Source organism: Colossoma macropomum, unplaced genomic scaffold (genome assembly GCF_904425465.1).
Source record: "Colossoma macropomum unplaced genomic scaffold, Colossoma_macropomum, whole genome shotgun sequence".
Classification (NCBI taxonomy): Eukaryota; Metazoa; Chordata; class Actinopteri; order Characiformes; family Serrasalmidae; genus Colossoma; species Colossoma macropomum.
In genome coordinates this window covers 94,493-117,392 of record NW_023496030.1, presented here as the reverse complement: position 1 = coordinate 117,392, position 22,900 = coordinate 94,493, and the positions used below count along the sequence as shown (strand labels likewise).

Sequence of the window (22,900 nt, the reverse complement as noted above, 5' to 3'; positions counted from 1 at the left end):
ACTATCTTTATAATACAGTAAATGTAGCATTAACAAAGAGCTGCTAACATAAAGCACTGAATTAATACTCTTCCTGGAAGTGAAAGAAAATGTGTTGCTCCACACAACTTATAAAGGTAAAGCCCAGCTATTAAAAATAAATGTTACAAAATAAAAGGTACAATTACCAGGCATGTACAAGTATTAACAAATTAATATTAAATGTGTATATTTATCTTGAATGGCTGTAAATACCTTATTTAACATGAAAGAACAGCAAGTATTCTGAGATCTTTCTGCAAATGCAGCTGCAAACAGTGCTGACATCCAGTTCATAAGTGGCGAAAAAACAAATCCATACAAGTCCTTGGTGCAAAGTAATTTGCTTTATGTTGAGTACAGTCACCATTATAGAGTACTAAAGAGAAAACAATGAAATGTCTTATTAATACACATTTTCATTTAGTGTTCTAATATGAAGAACACCAATCCAGACTCTGAACAGACTCCAGTTCAAAACAAATAAAAATCTGAAATTTAGTGCTTGCTGTTAGTTTCAGCACTAATGTTGTGTGAGAAAGATTTTTTTTATTTGTTTATTCTTGTGATGGTAAGGAAACTCTGGAATCTATCCAAGAAAACAGAATGTTCATGTATTGTAGACCCCATCATAATATAATTACATATATTTGTATAGAAAGCACAGAGTATAGGTAGAATTGTCTTCTACATCTTCCTCATCTGAGCCATCAGCTCCTCTAGACTCCGGTCAGTCTCCTCTACTGTCTGTCCCGAGGTCTCTTCCTGGTGGAATTAAAAAAGCAATGAACAGAAAATATTAATGTTATATATTCTTTTTTAGGCACATGTACTACATAAACTACAACAGGGTTGCCAACTTTGCCAACTCACTGGAGTGAGATTTTCAGTTATGCATTTTCATCTTAAATTTAAGATCATTAATTTAAGCCCCTTCTTTTATGTTATATATATATATATATATATATACACACACACACACACACACACACACACACACACACACACACACACACATATATACACACACACACACACATTATATATATATATATATATATATATATATATATATATATATATATATATACACATATACACACATGACAGTAATGCAACTGCAGATGAGGGGGAGACAAAATGAAACCATACAGATGTACAAGTAGCTGAGCAGAGGAACTTGGCACGCATGATGCTCCTGGGACGAAGCGACATCACAGTAATCTTGGAGCGAGAGAGAACCCAGACAGCGCGGCTTTCAAAAGTAGCTCCTCACGTTAACACGATTTTAAAAAAGGTGGAGCTGTGGGAGATTTAGCCAAAGTCTGTTCAACAGGCTTTGATATGACCAATCAGGTATCATCATACAGATAGAATACAAATCGCTTGCATGTTCTGAGCGTGCTGGCTGACTGGCTGTTCACTGGCTTAAGATTTCTTTGCTCAGCAGGAGTTTAAGAAAAGACCCAAAATTCAGAGAGTCTCACATTAAAACCAACTTGGCAACCCTAGCTAAAGCAATGTAATGTTGCTGTGTACCTTCTCAGGTATGGTGTATGCTATGGTTATACCCTCTGGTAAATCTGGTTCTGGTCCTGATGCAGCCTGAAGCTCTGCCTCAGTCACCTCAGACACCAATTCTATACCTATCAGAGCACAGCAGGAGCAGGTTAGACAAATAAACAGCATTTATACAGTAATAACATTTGTTTCTTCTGTAGGCCACATTTTGTGTGTGTAATAATGTTACTTTGATTTGTGTCTCCATTACACAAAGTATTTGAATTTCTTTCAATTTAAATAAAACATCTTGAAATTTCTTCCTTCAGGTCTAACAGTACAAAATAGAAACAAGCCCCAAGCCTTTTTTCCTCCCAATCTTCACCAACTTGCCGTGAATATGTCTACAAGGTGAACTGCAAATTCATCAACAGTTGGCTGGCAGGCACTAAGCTGGATTAAAAAAATAATAATAATAACAAACAAAAAAAAAAAAACTCTGGGAAGGCCTATGAAGCCTGCTGTGCTAATGGTCTTAACCTGTGATACAGCTTGGGTTAAAAATATGTTAAATTTAGCCTAAACCAAGGATAGCCTTGAAATACCATTATCTTTTTTTTTTGTCTTTTTTGGAATCATATTCATCAAGCTTCTCTGAGTTGGAATGCTGATCTAGGATCAAATTTCTGTATTATTTACAAAGACCTTTCGCAGATCAGTACTCCTACAATGAAAGGTTTATAAATATGTGCCTGTGCGTATACAATGGTGTCTGTGTGTATACAATGGTGTCATGAAAATTGTCAGAATTGTTTTGATGCATTTTTGGTGTTCAGCATAGGGGCAGTCAAAACTATGACCTGATTATTTACCAAAAAATTACCTTAACCATCACTATAGCTGAACTCTGCTGATTTCTTGTTCTCTTGACATGAGCTAAACAAATGTCAAAACTGTGCCTGTTTCTTCTGACCACCAACCCAGCTAAAGGGCCAAATCCCAAGCAAAAAGCAGACAGGAACAGGTTGGCAAAAAAAGTGTGCCAGACTGACTGTGGGCACACTCACCCCATTCATTCTCTTCATGTACTACCACTTCTTCCTCCTCCTCCACTGCTTCCTGTTTTGGGTGCTCCGTTTCTTTTGACTGTTTGAAAGAACAACATTGGCATTGCGACTTGGTTAGAAGCATGTCAACCTTTTATATTATTGAATGCAGACATGCTAAAATATCCCTAACTCTACATTTTCATGTTTTGCTACTTTCTATATTTTGGCAATATGTTACTTAAGACAATCATGCTAATAATTTTAAAAAGACAGAACAAATGAGATGCAACCTTGTACTCTTCCTGTTGCCTCCTGCAGTGTTTGTCATCACACTGCGGGTTAGCTTTCATGGCCATGGTAGGGAAGAAGTCCTGCATGGCATTGTAGCCTAGGTAATAGCTGACCGTTCCAAAGCCAAGTAGATACCTACAATATTCAATTAGTACATTAAAATAACTCCTTGTTAACAAAAGCCCTTACCACAGAAACAAAAACACTAAAGAGAAAGGAAGTTTTTTTGAAGCCCACAGTTAACTCTCTTGTGGCTTATCCTGTTCTGTTTCAATGAGCCAGCAACTGGGGTGAACAACTGGTAGCATTTTCCACTAAAGTGCTGAGATAACTATTTATAAACTTACCAGGAAACATCAAGGTGTGAAATGTTACTTAGTGCTGAAAGCAGAGGTTCACAATGAGGTGAATAGGGGTTTCTTGAGCTGGGAAAATATTTTACGCAGTGACTAGATGTAACATATTTTTTACTTGATGACCAGCTGTATGGCCTGCATAAAGTTTTTTAAAGTGATATTTTTAAGCAATATAGTTAATAGGTAATGACCATTTCATTTTGTGCTTTTTTGTTGCAGGCCTTGAGGGCTTACACTTAACTCGTTTCCATAAAATCCATAAAAATAAGGAAACCCAGGAAGCACAAGTCCATTAACTTTATTGATGTTCATCAATTTTATCACCTGATAGCATGATACTGTGATATGTTTGAAAACACCATGATACAGAATTTTGTCAGTAAGTTCATAATTTCAGAGCCTATAGAAAGTTATCCCGTAGTCTCGTGTAAACATGTTCATCAGTCTCGTTTGTAAACAGTGGTTTCGTGTCCTGTGACAACATAGACACGTGTCATGATTAGGTGGACGTCGTTCTCCATTTCATTATATTTAGCTCTGAAGCTAATGGGTTACCAATAACAAAGACGTTTATGTAAGCTGCGGAATTAATTATCTTATTTAAGTTCAATTTGGTAGGTATTAGTTTTACACGGTCTGAGGAGGTAATGTATTGATTAGGCTACAAAAGTTTCTCAGTGATTTTAGTCTCATCCACAATGTCAGTTACTTTTGACACAGTTTTTACAGTATTTAGGAGAAGGATGTAACAATAGTTCACAACTGCCACTGCGGTGCAGACCGAGCGCTGTGACTCACAGTAAGAAGCTAGTCACACAGGTCTTGGTGTGCAAAGCAGCAGCTTTCCTTTTACATCTGGCTTGTTAATTTGTCTTCTTCAGTGTTCTACTGTCAAAACATCTTCCACAACACACGTCCTAAAATGTTAAACCTTAGCTAGCCGAGATTCATATTAACAACGATAGTAAAGCTAACAATGTGCAGATACATTAGACTCGGGTCTCAGTGCTTTTTGTAATCCAGACTCTTTAGTGCTTCCAGTGTGAAAAGATGACAAACCATATGCGAGAAAAGTCCAGGAAATTCCAAGATTTTTCCAGCACTTATTATTAAGCAAGCATGAAGACTACAACCTATTAAAGCTTCTACATCTCAGAACCTGATGAAGATACAGGCCAAAAAAAATTTACACTGTCTGTCAGACACAATGGCAATATTTCCTGACATTATTATGCAAATCTGATTTAGTCAATCAGACAATTGGGAGACCTTCTGTGATTTCACATAAATTGCCCTTCAGGTTCTGGCCATATTATTCATTTGGACGCGACCAACTGTTCACTAGAACTGTCTGAATTGAGACTGGCTCTTACTTTAAGACATTTTGCACAAGGATCCCAGCGACGACACCCATGGTGGTGGGTAGACTGGCAGCACAAACTCCATCCTTCTTCAGAGTTTTCTCATCAATGCTGGCTGCTACTACAAGGGGAGGGGCACACTACAACACAACAGAAAAAGGGCTGAATGTGCAAACTGTTAATCTCACCAGCAGTGGGCAGATCATAAATGAATTACTCCCTTCCAAAGTCAGTCACAACAGGGTGTTCCATAAAGCACAGGTTCCTCAACCCTGAACCTCCCCATTTTAGGGTTTTCCTGCTTTGTTTTTCTATACAACTTGAAAAATGGCAATTGCCCTTGGTCAATTGTGATGACAAAATGTCTTTAAAAGACAATGAATTATTGGTGTCTTAGCAGGTAAGGAAGGTAAACTTGGCTTAAATGGTATCCAAAAGAACAAATATTAATTGAAAGGCAAGACCGAAAACAAATATCCAGTTTGTAATTACACACCAATCACAGTTAATTGGGCCACTCCTGGAAGCTGCACATTCTGTAGATTTCTGTGTTTGTTCCAATCTAACACATTTGATTCAACTCAACATTTTTTCAAGAACATTATGTGAGACAAGTGAGCCAGAATGCTAAAATACGCAGAGTACTTGAACTGCTTTAGGTGTGTAGTGAACGTACAGCAAAGCAAGCAGTTTCCCCTGGAATGATGAGTTGTATGTGTCCAGACACAGCATTTTCACTCACTCCAGATTCCATCCAGACCTGACCCAGCTCATTACATGCCTAGGACACAGAATAAAACATACACACACAGTGTATATATATATTTTAAATTAAAGATTAGGACCAGTGACTGCAAAATCCAGGACCGGAAACTGGACCAGCACCAACGGAGGTGCAACAAGCAGAAATGCCTTGATGAACAGGCAATGAACACCTGTTTTCAGTATCTAATGAGTCTAATGCTGCTTTACAAAAAAAACAGCAAAATTAACGATGACAGGGGACAATAGCGTCTCAGTGAGGTGAAGGTGTCTATCTATGTACAATGTAGTGTTTCGTTTTCCAGTACACCTAAAGTTCAGGTTTTGTCATACACTTGGACTTCAGCTGTGAGCACTCAATATCTCTGTTTCCAGAAAAATCAACATGCAGTTTATTCCACCTGAAAGAACGTTCACTAGCTGCTGTTGCTGATGGTGGCAGAATTTTTCATCATTGCTACACTGAAAGATATGGAACATCCAGTTTGCTGTCATCTGTCTACCATCATAACAAATACAACTGGGTATACAGTCAAAAAGGCTCTTAATGTAAAATTGGATCAAATTCAAACACTCCACATGGTTGGGTTCATCAAGAATATAGACTTAGTTGCTTGTATATATTCTCTATTGTAAACAGACCAGAACTGAGCTTAAACTTCCAATATGTTTACTGTCAGTGTTAAATGCATTAACAGTGTAAAGTGTATTATGATGAAATACCCACTGTGTTAATAGCCATTCGTGCCTCAAAATTGTCAACACAACTCAACACCAAGTCCACAGGCTTTCCCTCCTCCAGTCCGCCATTACTGAAATCACAAATCAAGGGCAAATGTGAACACAGGGAAGAAAGAAACATATTGTGTGTCTCAATTCAGGGGCTGCATTTGAAGGCCGACTGCGTCACAGTGTCGCGCGTAGACTAGTAGAGTACACTCTTATATACAAGTTATATATATAAGTATCGGGTTTAAACTTAGGCAAATGGCTAACGACACAAATGTAAAAAAAATAAAATAAAATAAAAATAAACACAATCTCGTCAGTAGCTGGCGGTAAAGCATCTCCAGCTCTAATAAATGAAAAAATAAACAATTAAAATCAAAGCTTCTGGCTCTGTCTTTAAAGAACTTTAAAAGATCTTGACAAGAGCGGTGTTTTGTGGCGCAACGGTGAGGACGGGAACAGCGGTGCTGTGATGCAAACAGAAAATCCGCTGTCAGGCAGACCGTCTCATTTCGGTTCAGACTTTGTGGGTCTAAGCAGCCTTCGAAGGACACGGCTTCATAGACCGCGTCCTTCAAAGGATCAAGCCCCTGAATTGGGACACACTGATAGATCAGTAGTCACCAAGATCTACCTTCCTGCACAGTGCTGTTCCCACCACAATCTGCCACACCTGCCCCAGCTAATTAACATCTTAAGAAGTCCTTGATTGGCTGGATCAGACACATTAATGTTGGGTAAGGAGGAGGTGGTTTGGAGTAGGCTGGAACTAAACTCTGCAGGAAAGTAGATCTCAAGAAGTAGGGTTGGTAACCACTTACACAGATACTTATGATGGATCAAGAAACACACCTGATGCGGTCCATTAAATGTGTGAAGTTGTCCATGGTTGTGATGTTGTAATTGTGAGTCTCAAATACAACATCCGGATTGATGTTCCTGCAGGTTAAAGGTGATTAGCATAATTTTGTGTAAAATAGAACGTTTTTTCTTCTCCAGGTGCTATGTATGTTAGGTTCAGACAATTATTAACTGTAAAAGGCCACAAAAATCATGTTGTTTTAAACAAAGAGTGTGAAACAGATTTAACAGTGTGTGTGGTTTCCCTCACCTCAGAGTGTGTTCTGCTGCTTCCACTTTGCTGAGCCCTGCCTGGTGTGGCTGGAAGAAGAGGCGGTTCATGTTAGCCAGCTCCACTTTGTCATAGTCGAACAGCAGTAACTGCAGAAGATAATCACAGTAGACACAGCAGAAAAGAAAGAGGGCAAATCCAGTCAAAACTGCAGAGTACAGCTAAGCCTCATTATTGAGTAGGACTGTATAAGGAAGGAGAAAGTCAAATTAAACTAAGTGAAAAAACAGGAGTATAACATTACGACTCTTATATTTAATGTCAGTGACACTTGGAAACAGCTTTTGTTGGGAAGACACAACTGTAACTTGTGTCTGACTGGAAGAATGGAAAAGTTAAAAGGGTCAGTAGAGTGCACAAAAGTAAAAAGACAAATTAAATACTAACAGATTTGATGTGCTGGAGGCGTCTGTGTAATTTCCTGTATGCTTTCTATGTATGCTTTCTGCTTTTGTTCTGACGCTGAAAAATTAATAACTTTTGACTGGAAATTAAACGTAACGGTACAGATGAGTGGCCAATGTTACGATAGTTAGGTAGACAGAATTGAGGAAAGTACAGTACCTTCCACTGTATGGCTGTGTGCGTACAATGAAGTGGAAAGAATAAAGCTACATTACCTTACCAATGCCACACCTTGCGAGCATTTCTGCAGTGACGCTGCCCACTCCTCCCACTCCCACCACAGCCACGGCAAAAGAGCGGATTTTCTACAGTCATAAACAAAACACGGTGACCCTCACGCTTTCCACGTTTCCCCTTTTTTTATATACAATGAAATTACCAACACACCTCATAGTTGTCCACTATACCCATTCGCTTCAAAGCCATCAGTCGACTGCAAACCAAATTTAACGTTAAACAGCACATAAATCAGTAAGCTGGCAAATTTATCATGTAGCGTCACCATATGAGACAGCAAAGAAAAAAATGACAACCTGTCCCTGCCTGCCTATCGTGAAGTAAGGTTTCGTGTCTAAAACAGTCCTACCTGTACGGGTTTGAGTCCACCACCTCAGCGCTCATTTTTTCAATCTTCGCTCTTCCATGCACTTGCTCCTCGCTGCTTCGTCTTTGCTTGCACTTTATAAGTTCGTTTTCTAACTCGCGAACACGAAGTTTTAGTTCTTCAACTGTGGCCATTGCTCCCGAAAGTTGATACTACACTGAAAATGACAATATAAACTGAATGACAAACAGATTTTTCTGGACTGAATGTACACGTCTACGACTCTGCAATAAGCTAGGCCATAGTGTTGCACAGTAACTTGTCCGAGTAGAAACCACGATCTCGGTTGTTTGTGCCTTCACAAGTTAGCTTTAACTAAACGGTTCTTCTCCGGCCGTACATTTTTGAATCTTAAAAATCAAATGTAATGGTTTACTATTAGATTACATAGCATATATAAAATAATTAAGTATGCAGACCTTAGATATTTACAAGTATGTGATATATTAAATCCCAAGCCAATCATTGATATAGTATTAAGAGCAATATATAAACAGTAGAGATATGAACAGTCGTTCAGAGTGGTCTGATGTGAAATGGTTAATTGCAGAGAAACGTACCGACTCTGATTTATTTTGTGATAGGAAAGAAATAGAATAGGATAGGATAGGTGTTGATAGGGACTGCGATATCTACAGCACAAAGATAACCGTTTTATATGGGGTGATATTTGATTCATAATTTGAAAATAAGCAACACAAGATCCACAAAAATAAAACGAGTTTAATAGTATTTGATTCACAAAAGAAAACGAAATCCACAAACAAATACAACACAACACATACAACAAAAATATTTTTGCATTTCACAAATAATCGCTTCACAAATGTGTTTGGAATTCACAAACACTTCCCCACCCCCAAATCATTTATTTGTAGAATCGCCTGTGCTCATTTGTGGATCGCTCCAAGTGCATTTTTACATCAGGCAGCACGTGTTCAAACCGCCTGCACCCGTTTGTGGATCTCTGAAATATTTCTCACCTTAAATATAAATGTATACATATGTTTGTGTGTATGTATGGTTCTTACGGCGACCCTGGAGATTGGTTTCTCTGCAGCCTGGAGCCAGCTCCAAATGGGCAGAACAAGCTCCACGGGGCGTGTCAGCATGTCTCGTTAGTGATCAGAAAACTTGTGAGGAGAAATACCAGAGCCGATTTATGATTTATATATTTACGATTTATATATTTAAGTTTTCTAGAAATACCACTCTCTAATGTTTTCCGGGTTTCTTGATCGCTAGAGGGCGCTCCCGAGCGCGTCCAGAATGAATAAGTTAAGATGGCGCATTTGAGCAAAATCATTGTTTATAACGTTTTAAATATAAAATAATACATTCATTTCCTGAACACATCACAACACAATTATTTTTAAGAACTTTTGAACTCGAGTTGTTGAAATTTATTTATTTTTTCATTTATTTTATTTTATTTTATTATTTTTTTTGAGAAACAGCTACAGCCAGGGGAGAAAGATGAGAAATAAACATACAAATAATCAATCAGAAAATGAGAAAATGAATAAATTATCACTTAATTCAAAAATATAATACAAAATTATAAGAAGGACTATTCGCATAATATGCCAATATTATTAAATATGTCAGAGCATAGGTTCCAGGTTTTCATAGCTTTCTTATTACAGGAAAAAGATAAGGTTTTCATATAGTATTTGACATCTTTGTTATAATGAGAAAAAAGGGGTGTACTCTTTTGCACCTTACATTTATGAATATAATACTTTGCCAGCAAAATAAGTATATTACATAAAAAATTTTTAATTTTTCAGATAATTTTGGTAATTTGTAAACCCAAATAAAACATTGTCCAAATAAAGTTCAAATTAACTGTAAATAAATTCCACGATAAAGCCACAAATATTTTGCCATAGTCTTTGAGTTTGATCACAAAGCCAAAATAGAAGAAAGAGTTTTTGGGTATAGGCCACAAAAAGTACATCTTATATCAATGGATACCTTAAAGAGTTATTGAAGCTTAAAACGGTGCCTCATGTACGTCCATGATGTCATTGAGCGCAGTCAATGAGCGCTCAGTAACAGTTAGTGGTGAAGTGGTACTCCTAGCGTCCTGCTGCCCAAAACTCATTTGCTGTAGAAAAAGGAACCATATAGGTTAGTTTTCTTAGTTGTTCTAGTGAAATACATCCTTCTACTTTCTAAAATTAAAGGAAGTTTCTCAGCAAGTGATTAGAAACTATTTTAACTGTTAGTTTTTAGCTGTTTAGCTCCATCCACCCCCATTCATTGAGGACTCGCTTACGAGCGCCCTCTGGCGTTTGCAGTCCTGTTTTTGATATAACGGGGAAAATAGAAAGAGACCAAGCTCCTCATAAACCGTCTCTGGTTGAAGACCATAGATTTACATACATAGATGCTGTGTTGAGTCGAGCCAGACAAGTCAACTTTGCTGCTGGACTGCGTTCAGTACCATTACAGAGCAGCAGTTTAAGAAAGGCACTGACCAACATTATATTATTTTAAGAATATTGCACTCAGAAAGTGGGATAAGATTATGTAATAGAGAGAACGATCATGCTCGATGCTCGATTGATGCTCATTTTTGTGTGATGTTTAGTGTTTGTGTATATTTCTATATGGATAAGGCCTTCTTATTCAACATCTTCTTGTTTGAAATTTCCCGTTCCACCTTAAGTGGTGCAGCCTCGGCACCAGAAAGTAACTGCTTCACCACTTAAGGTGGAACGTGAAAATTCAAACAAGAAGCTGGTTAATAGGAAGACAACTTCGGCCTCATCCTTCTCAGACAGCCAACGACTCTGGCCCGAAGTTGGCTTTGAGTCGTTATCGCTCAGCTCACAGTTGCAGTCAGCAAACAGCGCTGGCCCAGAGCAGGGTTGGTGTTGAAAGACTGTGACGTCAGAGTCGTTATGCTGACTCACAGTCATCAAGCAACAGCGTTGGGCCAGAAACATACTCAATGCAAGTTCATCAATGCAAATGACAGCGCTTAGCCAACATAGTGCAAACGCGCAGTCCTTCTGTATATGGAAGGCCTTTGGGCTCAAAACGTGTTTAAACATGCATGTTAACATGTTAACAAAATTTTGCATGTTAACACAAAATTTAGCCGGAATAACATGACCAAAAAAACTCATTTACACGTTTTTAAGGTCTCTGCCAATGCGAGGCCTCAACTCCGGACATACGTGCATATTGATAATAAGAATTACTTTCACATTACAACCAACAACAAAACTTTCATTAAACTTTCATTGCTGGTTGTAATGTGGTTTTATGTAGACCCTTTGTTTCATTAAGATTATCCATGATGAGCTGAGCGCTTACCAATGGCTACACTAAGACTACCTCATCAGACAGGGGAAATGATGTAACAGTAACATACCTTTTAAGGAAGAGCCAATACACTTAAATTTATAAAGGGAGTGAATCAGGAGGAATCAGAGGAATCATGTTTTAAAAATGGCTTTGCATAACTTTCTTTTGAACTGCAATCGTACTTTTAGGGATCGCACTAGACTTGCTCAAATGGATGGTGTAAATGCGATTGAAGAAATACAGTATTTATATAGACACACACACTATCTATCTATATAGATAGATAGATAGATAGATAGAGAGAGAGATAAACAGATACAATATAATTATATTAATTACATATACATATTTTGAACCAACCCAAGCCATTATAATAGTTTTGATTTGTAATGATAAATCAGCAATTGTATGTGTAGATTGTCTTATTTACATGTAATTTGCATAAAACTATAACAGCTTTGACCAGGGCTGGATTTAAGAGTGGGTATATTTTGTAGCAGGTAGACTGCCTTAAAAGGCACCCCCCTGTAACTTTCTTTCTGTTTACACCACGAAATACATTTTAGTGATACATATTTGTAACCAATATGTAATACCTACGCAAGTTTCATAGATGCAACAACACCATGGCCAGATCTGAGAGAGAGTGCTTTTCTTGGCAGATGGACTGCCTTAAAACAACCTTGTGTAACTTTCTTTCTATGCACACAGTTTTGTAATGATTTAGTAATATACATTTAGTGCCAGCATGTGTTTTCTGCAATAAATTCTCATGGCTGTAACAACAATTTAGCAAAAACTGTGAGGCAGTGCATTTCCTGGCAAGAGGTCTGCCATCCCTGCTGACAAAACCCATAGAAACCCTTAAATGTTTCTGTTGGTTCCTGATGGTTTTGTAATGTGTTTTGGCTTTTTAATGGGTTGATGTCACAATGTAAATGATCCTAATGGTTTAACAGGTGACCAGTGTCTGATTCTAAACGCATTAGATGTGTAAAATTACTAGTTTTTATTATTAGTTTTACAACGTTGCTTCTTTACAAGTCACTGACTTTGTTGCAAGATGTCTATCAAAATTTCTTAGTTATAACAGTGCAAAATCTAAAGATCCCAAACCAGATTGGTGAGAAATGCGACTGCAATGCAATTAGCACGCGAGATTCATATGTATATTTATCCTCTTATTTACGACCCACCGTAGTAGAACAACACCTGGGCTGTGTGACTGTGCAAAAACAACGATTTACTTTAATGTTGACCGAAATGATCCTTCGCGCGTTCTTCTAGTCGCTACAAGTAAAGCAAAAGCGGATTACCTCCGCTTTCGAGTAAAAGATGCTGAGCGCGCGCTCCCGATAGGGGGTGTTTCTCCTGGCGGGTGTGCCGAATTCTGCATAACGCCAGCTCTGGCGGTTCTGTCTGGCCGTGATACCCTGTGGCTGATACCAATGCGTGTCTACTTGCGCACTATAACGATACATTCTTAGCGGTTTTATGGTTTCAAGAAAACATGGATTTCAACGTTAAAAGATTAGCAGCGGACGCGGGAACCTTTCTTAGTCGGGCGGTACAGGTAACTTAAAGTTAACGTTTAAGTACTGAATTGTCAATATTTTGACTTTTGTGTTCAAGGTGCAACGTGAGCTGTGTTTGACGACTGCCATCGTGCTGGCAGGGAGCGACTAGCTTGCTAGTTAGCCAGCTATTAGGGAAATATTAACGTGCAAAACGGTATTGTAATCTACATGCATTATTTAGCTAACTAACCTACCTAGCTAGCCTTCGTAGTTAGTCAACTTTGCTTGAAGTCTTGTAATGATGATTAATAAATCATTGTATGATTTCACAATTGCTGTTGCCACATTTTAAGACGACAGTAAACTTTTTTGTCTCGATTTCAGTGAACAGAGTGACTGAGTGACATATAACAGTTTTAGTACTTTCATCCTTGTTAACCTAGCTGTGTTTATCTTTTAACAGTGGCTGTCTACGCTAGCTAAGTTAAGCTAGCTACCAAAAGTTATGTACAGCAAGCTCAGCACATCCGCTGTAGCTGTGCCAGCGATATCAGACAGTAAACGACCATAGATATACATACCTAGATGCCGCGTTGGGTCCAGCCAGGCACGTCAACGGCGCCGCCGTTTTTGGGCGGTCTGAATTCTGCATTCAGTACCGTTACAGAGCGGCAGTGTAAGAAAGATGTTCAAGATTACTGCACTCGGAAAGTGGGACAGGGTTCTATAACGGAGGGAACGCAGCGATCCACGCTCATCTTTGTGTGATGCGTATTGTCTGTGTGATGTTTGTGTAGATATGGCTGTGTGGTTGGTGAGACACAGAGAACTTTTATATTAAGCTTATTTCATTTGATAGTCTATTCAGGGGGATCTTAACTAGATGTGGCAACCAGAGGTGTAAAGAGTACTGAAAATCCCTACACAAGTACATGTACTGTAGTGATAATTTACTCAAGTACAAATTAAAAAAAGTATTAGTAAATAAAATAACTCAAGTAAGAGTAAATAAGTAAATAAGTACTTCGCTGAAAAACATCACTGGAAATAATCTGTACAGAAAAAGACTAAAGCTAAAGTTCTGAGAGCTGAGACTGATCACAGTTCGCTCTGCTACTGAATATTTACACAGCTTTCTGTGAGCTGTGTAAGAAACGAGGTTTACATTAAACTGCATGCATTTCATGGTTAGATGATTATATAAGATGTCCTAGTTTATCTGTTTCCAGTAAAGTATTTCAGAATCCCTGAAAAGACTGTGCAGAGGATGTTACTGTTTCAATAAGTACATTTAAGAGGAAAAAAGTACTCTACCAAGTAAAATTATGAGTAAATTGCTTAATTAAAAGATTTTAGTGACAGTCCTGCTGCCCATCAGCTCCCTGGACTCTAGCTTACGTTAATAGGTGTGAACCTCTCACAGCCTTCAAACTGTATATTTTCACTGATATCTGTTCAGAACTTTTACACCATTAAAATCAACAGCAACATCAGCAATTTACCCAGCTTTGATTTATTTCACTAATCATGCTGATCACTTCATACAGAATCAGACATTGTTACTGCATTTTTCACAGTTAAACAGCTACACAGCCTCTCACAGTTATAGACAAACACCAAGGCAGAGACAGACAGAGAGAGAGAGGAAGAGACAGAGAGAGAGAGGAAGAGACAGAGAGAGAGAGAAAGAGATAGAGGGAAGGCAGGGGGATCAGATCAGGCCGACAGAATCACTGCTCAGAGTTGATAAAGATCCTGTATTAGACTAGATTTCTTGTCTCACAGACGTTCACGACCGTTAATCTCCAAAACAGCAGCTTAACCAGGCTGTATAAACGGTAACCTGTGGGCTGTGGGCGACGCCTGTTAACTAAAGTAGCTGACAGACATTGTAATAAAATATACACAGCAGATTTTCAGTGTAATAAACAGAATCATTATATAAGAAAGAAGAAACCCGTAAACATGGTACCTGTTTAGCTCGGATCAGCTGGCTCCGCTAACGCTGCCTCAGGCTGGAGTCGAGTTGGCGGATCTCAGCAGGTTTCGTGTTTGGCCGCTGATAATAACGCCGTTTTCTTTAGTTCGTTTGAAAATGAATACAGATGACCGCTTGGACGCGGTCTTTTCCTCGCGTGTGCTGGTTCAGTTCTCCTCTGTCCTTCTTCACAAAACAGGACATCTCTGTAGTGTTTTTCCTGCCAGAGCTGCTGTTTTTTGATTGGTGAATCTTTTAAATTTAACCGCCCTTCATTCGTATTGGTGTCTGAACTGATTTGCTCATAATTTATTTTTACTCTGTAACGTTATGATAATTAAAGAACCGAAGTAAAAGTATTTAATTAAAAATGAACTCAAATATGAGTAAAAGTACTAAGATTTAATTCTACTCCAAAAAGTACCGTTACAGGGAAAACTGTACTCAATCACAGTAACGAGAGTAAATGTAATTCATTACTTACACTTCTGGTGGTAACCTAGTTATTTATTTACAGTGATGGTTAATGCATTGTAGCTAGGTAAGTTATAGCTTTTCTTTGTCCGTGTATTCTTAATAGATTACCATTAGCACATTCTTACTCGAAGCTGAACTTAGCTTCTTATTTGCCAGCTTCTTGTTCGAATTTTCCCGTTCCACCTTAAATGGTTCATCAGCCAGCTTCTTGTTCAAATTTTGCCGTTTCACGTTAAGTGGTTCATCAGCCACCTTCTTGTTTGAATTCGAATAGGAAGCCAACTTGTGCTTCGACCATCTTAACAAATGTTACTGTGTTTTGTGTGTGTGGGGACGGGGGTATTTTATGTTTTATGTGTAGTAAGAGTGGGAGTGATTCACATATTGATGGATTGATGTGTGTGAGATTATGTTTCTACCGGAGCTCGCGCCAAACTGTTTTTAACGTCAGGTGCAGACTGCATATCTTCCTGCTTGTCCGGACAGCTAATTAGCACGATCACACTTATTAAAGAATTAAAAGCTACCGAGAGCAGTCCATGCAACCTAAGTAGTTATTAACCCCGGTAAATGTCAAAATGATTTATGAGTTATGCGTGACGTCACATGTGAAATATGTAAAGTATTTTCCCAGGGGGTTGATGTGTATAAAAATGTAAACATCAGTGGTATGACATCACGTGTGAAATATGTAAAAAATTTCCCAGGGGTTGGTGTGTGTAAAATGTAAACATCAGTTGTATGACGTCACGTGTGAAAATTGCAACTAATTTTCCCAGGAGGTAATGTGTGTAAAAAATGTGAACAACTATTGTAGGTTGTAAAGAATTTTTTTTCCGGTGATAAAATGTTCAATTTTCCCCAGGGTGCGTGTTGGGAGGGGTGGCAAGCGTGAGCAAATTTTCCCCCTTGAGAAGTGTTAATGAAAAAAATGATGTGAATTTTGTGTAAAAGTTTAAAGGGGTGTGAAAAATTAAGAGTAAGGATGAAAAAAAAAAAAGATGCGAGGACTTACCGTCGGTGGGGTGTGGTGGGGTGGGGTGGTTGGGTTGGGGTATGGTGTGTGTGTGTGTGTGTGTGTGTGAATGCTTTTTGATAACTACCCGAGGTTTGCCCGGTATGATGCGTGGGAATAATTTTCAAAAGATTCCCAGGATGTGTTTTGGAAAAAAAAAGATTCCCAGGATGTGTTTTGGGAAGATTCCCAGGATGTAATGGTATGAGGCAGTTGTTGTTGTGTTTTTGAGTGACAGTAGCAAGTGGGGGGGCCCCGTTCTGCTAAGCGTGACTAATAATTGAACAGGTGTCGTGGTGTTTTTCTCCTCACAATACTATAAAAACTGGCCGAGAGCCATAATAGTTGTAAAAGTTACTCATTATGGACCAGTTTGCGAGCAATTACAATACCCCTGCTGGGGGTGAAGCTGAGGTGATAAACTTATCGACCGACTCCAAGTACGAGTCTGACACCGAATCTGCGAGAAGTACGATGGTTCTCACAGATTCTGGCGAATCATCCACAGCGGAGGATGGTGTTGTTCGCAACACCCCAGAAAAGGACGCGCCAAACTCAGCTGTCGTTCAGGAAAGACCCAGCGTGATCGTGTGGCGATCTTTCAGCGGCACAGGTTCAGACGAATCACTCAGAGCGGGGGCGGTGGATGAAGTTATTTGTATCACCCCTGAAAAAGGTGCGAGCAACTCAGCGGCGGTTCAAGAAAGACCCAGCGTGATCGTTTGCAACGTCACCAACTGTGTCAACTGTATCACCGCCACGGTCTGCTCGCCGCCGCGACCGGACCAGGAGGAGGAGGAGGAGGAAGAGATTCCGGGGGTTTGTCAGCCACGACCCGGCGACCGTGTTTGCAACACGCCGAAAGTCGGTGCCAACACAGGTGACGGACCGTCGATCGCAGATTACAGCCCGGTCTCCGATTACGAGGAGCGAGTTGATGAGTCGAGAGTTTCTGCTAATTTGACGTCAACGATGAGATCTGTTTTATTTAACGACAACGCTGTATCTTTTTTTGATGACAGGATACAGAACGACGAATTTGACCATGTTGCGACAAACGGAGGTGTGAACTTTCTAAACGTCGAAGATCCGGTCGATTTGTTTGAACTTGAAACTTTAGTGGACAGAACTTTTCGCTGCGACTTCATTCAATAGAATGAGTGTCGCTCAGCAAAACGATACAGGAATATTGACCGAAGCTGAGGATGGATTACCGTCGCAGAACGAATGGGATTTATCGGATTTTACCTCACATGCTGACGATGGAGCGAATCAGGATGTTTTTATGCAGCATATCAACGCATCGACTTTGGGGGAGTTACCACCGCAGAGCGAAGGACACGCGTCACACGTTAACGATGGAGCAAATGGGAGCGCTTCGACGGGGTGTGAACGGAGGTGTCAGGCGGCAGACCCTGAAATTCACGCAGAAGACCTTTCGATCAGCAGGCCCTCCACAAGCGGGCAGGGGGATGGGGTGAGGGAGAGACACAGACCCATGTTTAATCACAGTGAATACAATTATCAAATAAATTTATCGGATCTAGGTACAGGTTTGAATTTAATTCAGTTCACACAGGCTCTGCACAATCGAGTAGATCGTTTGTTACAAAAAGCCAGACAGGTTTCACAAGGGGATGACATTATCCAAATAAGTTTGAAAGGTGAAAGCCTGTTCTCGCCCGTGATATTTCAAACTAACGCAGAGGAGCTGAACGCTGAACATTTTCTGAATTACGTAGAATCGGTTGTTCAATCAAATAAAAAACTGTTAAGCGACAAATCACTCACACTGAACGTTCAGATAGTGAGAAACTTTCGAGGCGGAATAGGTTATTCCAGAATGATAAACAGTATTTTGTCATCAGAAATACTTACAAAAAAAGTAGGCATTTAGTCATATTTTTAAACGCTTACCAAAATTCCTGCTTCGCGTGTAGTTTGACGGGTGTGATGAAACCGGGTTTGACCCAAAGCGGATGTAAAAAGGAAGCTCTATTACTTTTAAATCGGTTAAATATTTCAAAACAAACAAATGTATCCCGGACAATCGAAATATTTCCTGGAATCGTTCCAGGACGCTACGAGTAAACCTTTCGGTTATTTAATTGTGGCTCTTAAAGCCGAAACGCCAGAAAGATTTAGGTTGCGGAGCGTGCTGTTACCCGGACAAGAATCTGCGGTGTACGTACCTGAAACATAGATTTTTTTTTAAAAAATGACGTCAGCCCGTTTAAGAAAAGCTCTTCCTTTTCTAAGCGCTTGGATAAACGCCAAGAGAAAAAATAAAGCCGACAAAAAAATTTACCCAAATACGTGATTTTGGCCATATGCGAAGTCGTTCTAAACGTTTTAAAAGGCAACGTTCCGCTGACTGACTCTCAGCATAAACAGTTTAAGAAAAGGCGACGCTGCTTAAGACATCTGGCTGACAAAAGTTATCCGTTTGGGCGCAAGCGTAAACTCATTCAGAAGGGGGGTTTTATCGGCCCGTTAATAGCCGCGGCCCTGCCTTTTGTGTTACAAATGCTAACCCCCAGGCAGAACCACGCGCGAAAACTGTACCTAGTCTCTGCCGACCAATTGCAAAAACTCACACCCTCCTCCTCCTCTAAAGGCGACATTAGGGAAAACAGCGAGAATGAACTGGAGCGGAAGATTAAATCCCTTTTGGAGAGAAAGGATTTATCCGCGGACACCAAACTGGATTTGTATTCTCAACTTTTGCGGAAATATCTGACTCTGGTCAAACAAAAATCTTTGGAAAAAAAAAGAACTGACTTTAAGTTTACCTCCTCCTCCTAAAGAAGAAGAAGAAGAAAAACGAGAAAGTAAAACACCGGACGGCTTCTCCACAAAGGTTCTGGAACACTTGCCCGCTCGTTCGAGAAACAAAGCCCGACTGATTATGGACGCGCTGGAAAACGCGTGGACGGCTCCCGGCGAATTCGTGTACAGAGGGGATGTCGTGGAAGGGAGTCATATATTTGATTTGTTAAAAACGGCAACCTGTTATCAGAAGCTGAATTACAAACCCGTCGGGTGGAGCAGTTTCCTTCGCAGCTTGGCGGACGCCAACGTTCCTTCGGGGGCCTTGGGTAATTCTTCTGTAAGGCGAGAGATGGAAAAATACAAACACATCAAAGGGTCCGTTGATGATTCTTTAACGTTTAGCACGCCTGCGAGTACGCCCTCGCGGGTTAAAAAAAAAAAGAAATAGAAAAACACACTTTGAACCTCCAGGGTGGATGTTGTATTAAGAAATGTTTTCATTCGTATGCTTAAATAACCACATCATTTATATCTGAATCAAAGTACATTTTATGCTTTTTATAATCGTGTCATTTTTTAAACCAACGGATAATGTGAATGAATCTTTTTTTACATTTTTATTAAAACCAAAATGTTTTCATTTATATCTGAATCAAAGTACATTTTATGCTTTTTATAATCGTGTCATTTTTTTAAACCAACGGGTAATGTGGATGTTTGAATCTTTACATTTTTATTAAAACCAAAATGCTTTTATTTATATCTGAATCAAAGTACATTTTATGCTTTTTATAATCGTGTCATTTTTAAACCAACCGGTAATGTGTATGTTTGAATCTTTTCACATTTTTATTAAAACCAAAATGCTTTCATTCGTATGTTTAAATAACCACATCATTTATATCTGATTCAAAGTACATTTTATGCTTTTGTTTTTTTTTCATTAAAACATAGTCTCATATTTTTCAACTCTTTTAATATGTTTTTTCTTGTGTGTGTGTTTGAATAAAGTAAACATTTTTTTTAAAGCGTAGCGATTTTATTGAAATATATAATCACACAGACGTTAAAAGATCATTTATTGATAAAATCACAACGGTAAACACAACTTTGCACGCCGTGTACAATATGACAGTAAGAATCTATCCGCAGCAAACTTTTTACATATTTTTTAACAGAGCGATCATTTTCTCGTAAATCGGTGGAATAAGAATTTAGAACCTGAGAAAACGTAAGACCCTTCATACGCTGTTTTAGAAAATACACGCAGTGATGACCGCAGGCGTCCGACCTATGGTCTTGAACTTGTCTAGCGTTACACAAAACTCGTCGTGAATTATTTTTTAGAAAAAGCATGATGTAACTGGGGAAAAATTCAGAGTCCGGCGGAAACCCGTAGGAATAAAAAAACTCTGCATTTCCATCTGACAGTATTAAAACAGCCAACCAATGCTGTCCAGGTTGTGAGGATGCGTGTTGATGACGTAACAGGACGGAGGTGTGTGTTTAAACACCCGAGGCAGTTGATCGCAGGGGAATACGCCTCTGAAACCGAGGGTGCATCGCATGGCTTTAGCGATCTGTCTGGTGTCCATTTTTTTTTTCAAAAATAGTTCATAAGCACTTCACGTTTGTGATTAATTTCTAACACGTTGTCAAAAACCGCAAACACGATGATGTTTATGGTGTTGGGCAAAGGCGCTCGAAACCGGAGGTCCAGTCTGACGTACCCCGACTGTATTAAGGAAACGTGTTCGCCCGAGCTTTCGTCGGGGGTCAAGTTGAACGCGAATAAACAGTAGCTCTGAGAAAAATCTTCACGAGAGATGGCCAAAGGCTGGTCCCTCAACCCTCTGTCCGTAGCCTCGACCAGGCTGAAGTATTCTCGCAGACAGCGCTGCCAGGGAAAAAGGGGTCGAAAAGGCGTGGACGGGTAGGACACACCGTCCACGCTGAGATTTAAAGATTCCACGTCGTAATGATGAAAATTAAAAGGATTTCGCGCGTAAGATCCGCTGAAAGCTTCGTTATGAACAAAACCTATAGCGATGAATTTTGGCACTTGGCCCAAAAATAGATTATACTGGTTTGACACGCGACCCCCCGCAGGCACGCTTAACACTTTAACGTTAACTCGTGCTAATGGGTACCTCGCGTTAGACTGAAGCAAAGCTGACGCGTGCCCCAGTTTCACACTGGGTGACACGTGTATTCTTTTCACGTACAAAAGGGCCGTTAAAATGTGAAGTTTATAGCCCGGGTTCGGATCCGATGACATTAAAACAAACTCGTTTTTATTACGAACTAACTTGATTCTCACGTCGACGGAATTTAAAAGAAGCTTTTCCTGAAATGCAAAGTCGTTATGCACCCCGCCGTGTCTTTGCGAAACAGCCCCGCTGCGAATTGCGAATTCAGAGTAGGTTCGGAATAGTTAAGCAAACACTCCAGAACGGCCCTGTAGTTGGTAACTTTGCGCGTGAGGTACAAAAGCGAACGGTTCAGATCGACGTAGGTGTCCCCCGACCCCGCTATAAAAATTCCAGGGGGCCGTTTTCGGTGATGGCCGTGATTGGTGGCGTTTCTACATATTTGTAGGATTCTATACTGTGTTGCGTCATAGGGATCGTAAATAGGTCCAGCTCGGACTTCATGCATTCCGCCGAGGCGCTGTGTATGAGAGACATCTTTTAAAATATGTCGGGACCCGCACCGGTTTTCCGCTCGCTCTTTTTTTTCTTCCTATTCCTTAAACGAGAGGCGCGGACGAGCGCACCCGCCAGCTTCCTGTTCAGACTGAGGCCTTTTGAAAAAACGCTTTTATTTTTAAAAGGTACGGAACCGCGACGCCCCGGCGGGCGCATGCGTCGATTCGCGCGGCTCAAAACCACCAGGCCTTCCCCCTCCTGCCGCCTTTCCGACGCGTTTCCCAGTAATTTCCCCGCCGCTGCGGAAATCACGTCTTTCGCGATATTTTTAGCAGCGGTCTTGAGGTGCGGTCTGACCAAGTTGAAACCCGATTTTAGCAGAGGCACCGCCAGTCTAAACAAACCCCGAAAAACGTTGCCGATCCCTCTTCCGTACTGCACGGGCGCTCCGCTGAAACCTTCTATAACGGGCCCCGCCTTTCGGCGTGATAAGCAAACATTTTTTATCGGATCGGTCTAAAATGTAGCTTCACGATCACTTTTCCAAATTCGAATTTGACGTTTCGGTTTTGATCCGTCTTTAACTCTATTAAAATTTCATCAAACACGTGTTTGCTGACCGGGTTGTAGTGCACCTTGTCAAAGTTTAGCGTGACGAAATCCAGATGCGCTTTGGGTATTTGAACGGTTCGCAAAAGAGGTGCTAAGGTATCGGCTACAATCTGATGCGAAGAAATATCCGAATAAAGAAACAAATAAAACGTTCCGCCTTTAATATGGGCAGGGAATTTAGTTTCGGTCGGGTCAGTCCACTTCTGTACCTCGAAGCCCAGAATGTGCGCCAACTGTCCGTGCGTTCGAATCCGAATAGGCCATCTGTTCAGCGAGGTCAGTCGTATAATCTCCTCCGGTGTGACCCCTAATTTTACCCGTCTCGTGACCTTATCCAAATATAATTCGACGTGGGT

The 22,900-nt window shown here is 40.0% G+C and overlaps 1 protein-coding gene and 1 pseudogene across 6 annotated transcripts; one reads left to right on the top strand and one right to left on the bottom strand.

Moving 5' to 3' along the window:
* Positions 1-345: 345 nt before the first annotated feature.
* On the bottom strand, positions 346-8,480 carry uba5 (ubiquitin-like modifier activating enzyme 5). Of its 6 annotated transcripts, none has more exons than XM_036564684.1 (12): positions 8,190-8,479; positions 7,991-8,036; positions 7,819-7,908; positions 7,178-7,227; positions 6,919-7,005; positions 6,065-6,149; positions 5,252-5,356; positions 4,588-4,715; positions 2,858-2,993; positions 2,586-2,664; positions 1,558-1,664; positions 346-783 (listed from the first exon to the last, which is right to left on the bottom strand). In XM_036564684.1, exons 1-12 carry the CDS (start codon positions 8,339-8,341, stop codon positions 706-708), a joined length of 1,143 nt encoding a protein of 380 aa, XP_036420577.1. In that variant the 5' UTR covers positions 8,342-8,479; the 3' UTR covers positions 346-705. The 6 variants fall into 6 exon arrangements, with proteins under 6 accessions (XP_036420577.1, XP_036420575.1, XP_036420579.1 ...); XM_036564682.1 differs by having other exon boundaries at positions 7,178-7,287; positions 8,190-8,477; XM_036564686.1 differs by having other exon boundaries at positions 7,178-7,287; positions 7,824-7,908; positions 8,190-8,474.
* A 4,555-nt stretch (positions 8,481-13,035) lies between these two features.
* Positions 13,036-22,900, top strand: part of LOC118804065 — a 47,261-nt pseudogene continuing 37,396 nt past the window's right edge.

What these genes read in the sequence shown, in the direction of transcription:
- uba5 (XM_036564682.1), bottom strand. Translation starts at nt 8,341, where the DNA reads ATGGCCACAGTTGAAGAACTAAAACTTCGTGTTCGCGAGTTAGAAAAC. An exon ending in GTATAGTGGACAACTATGAG is followed by an intron (nt 7,909 to 7,990) that starts GTGTGTTGGTAA and finishes TTATGACTGTAG; the next exon opens with AAAATCCGCTCTTTTGCCGT. An exon ending in CATTTAATGGACCGCATCAG is followed by an intron (nt 6,150 to 6,918) that starts GTGTGTTTCTTG and finishes TTGTGATTTCAG; the next exon opens with TAATGGCGGACTGGAGGAGG.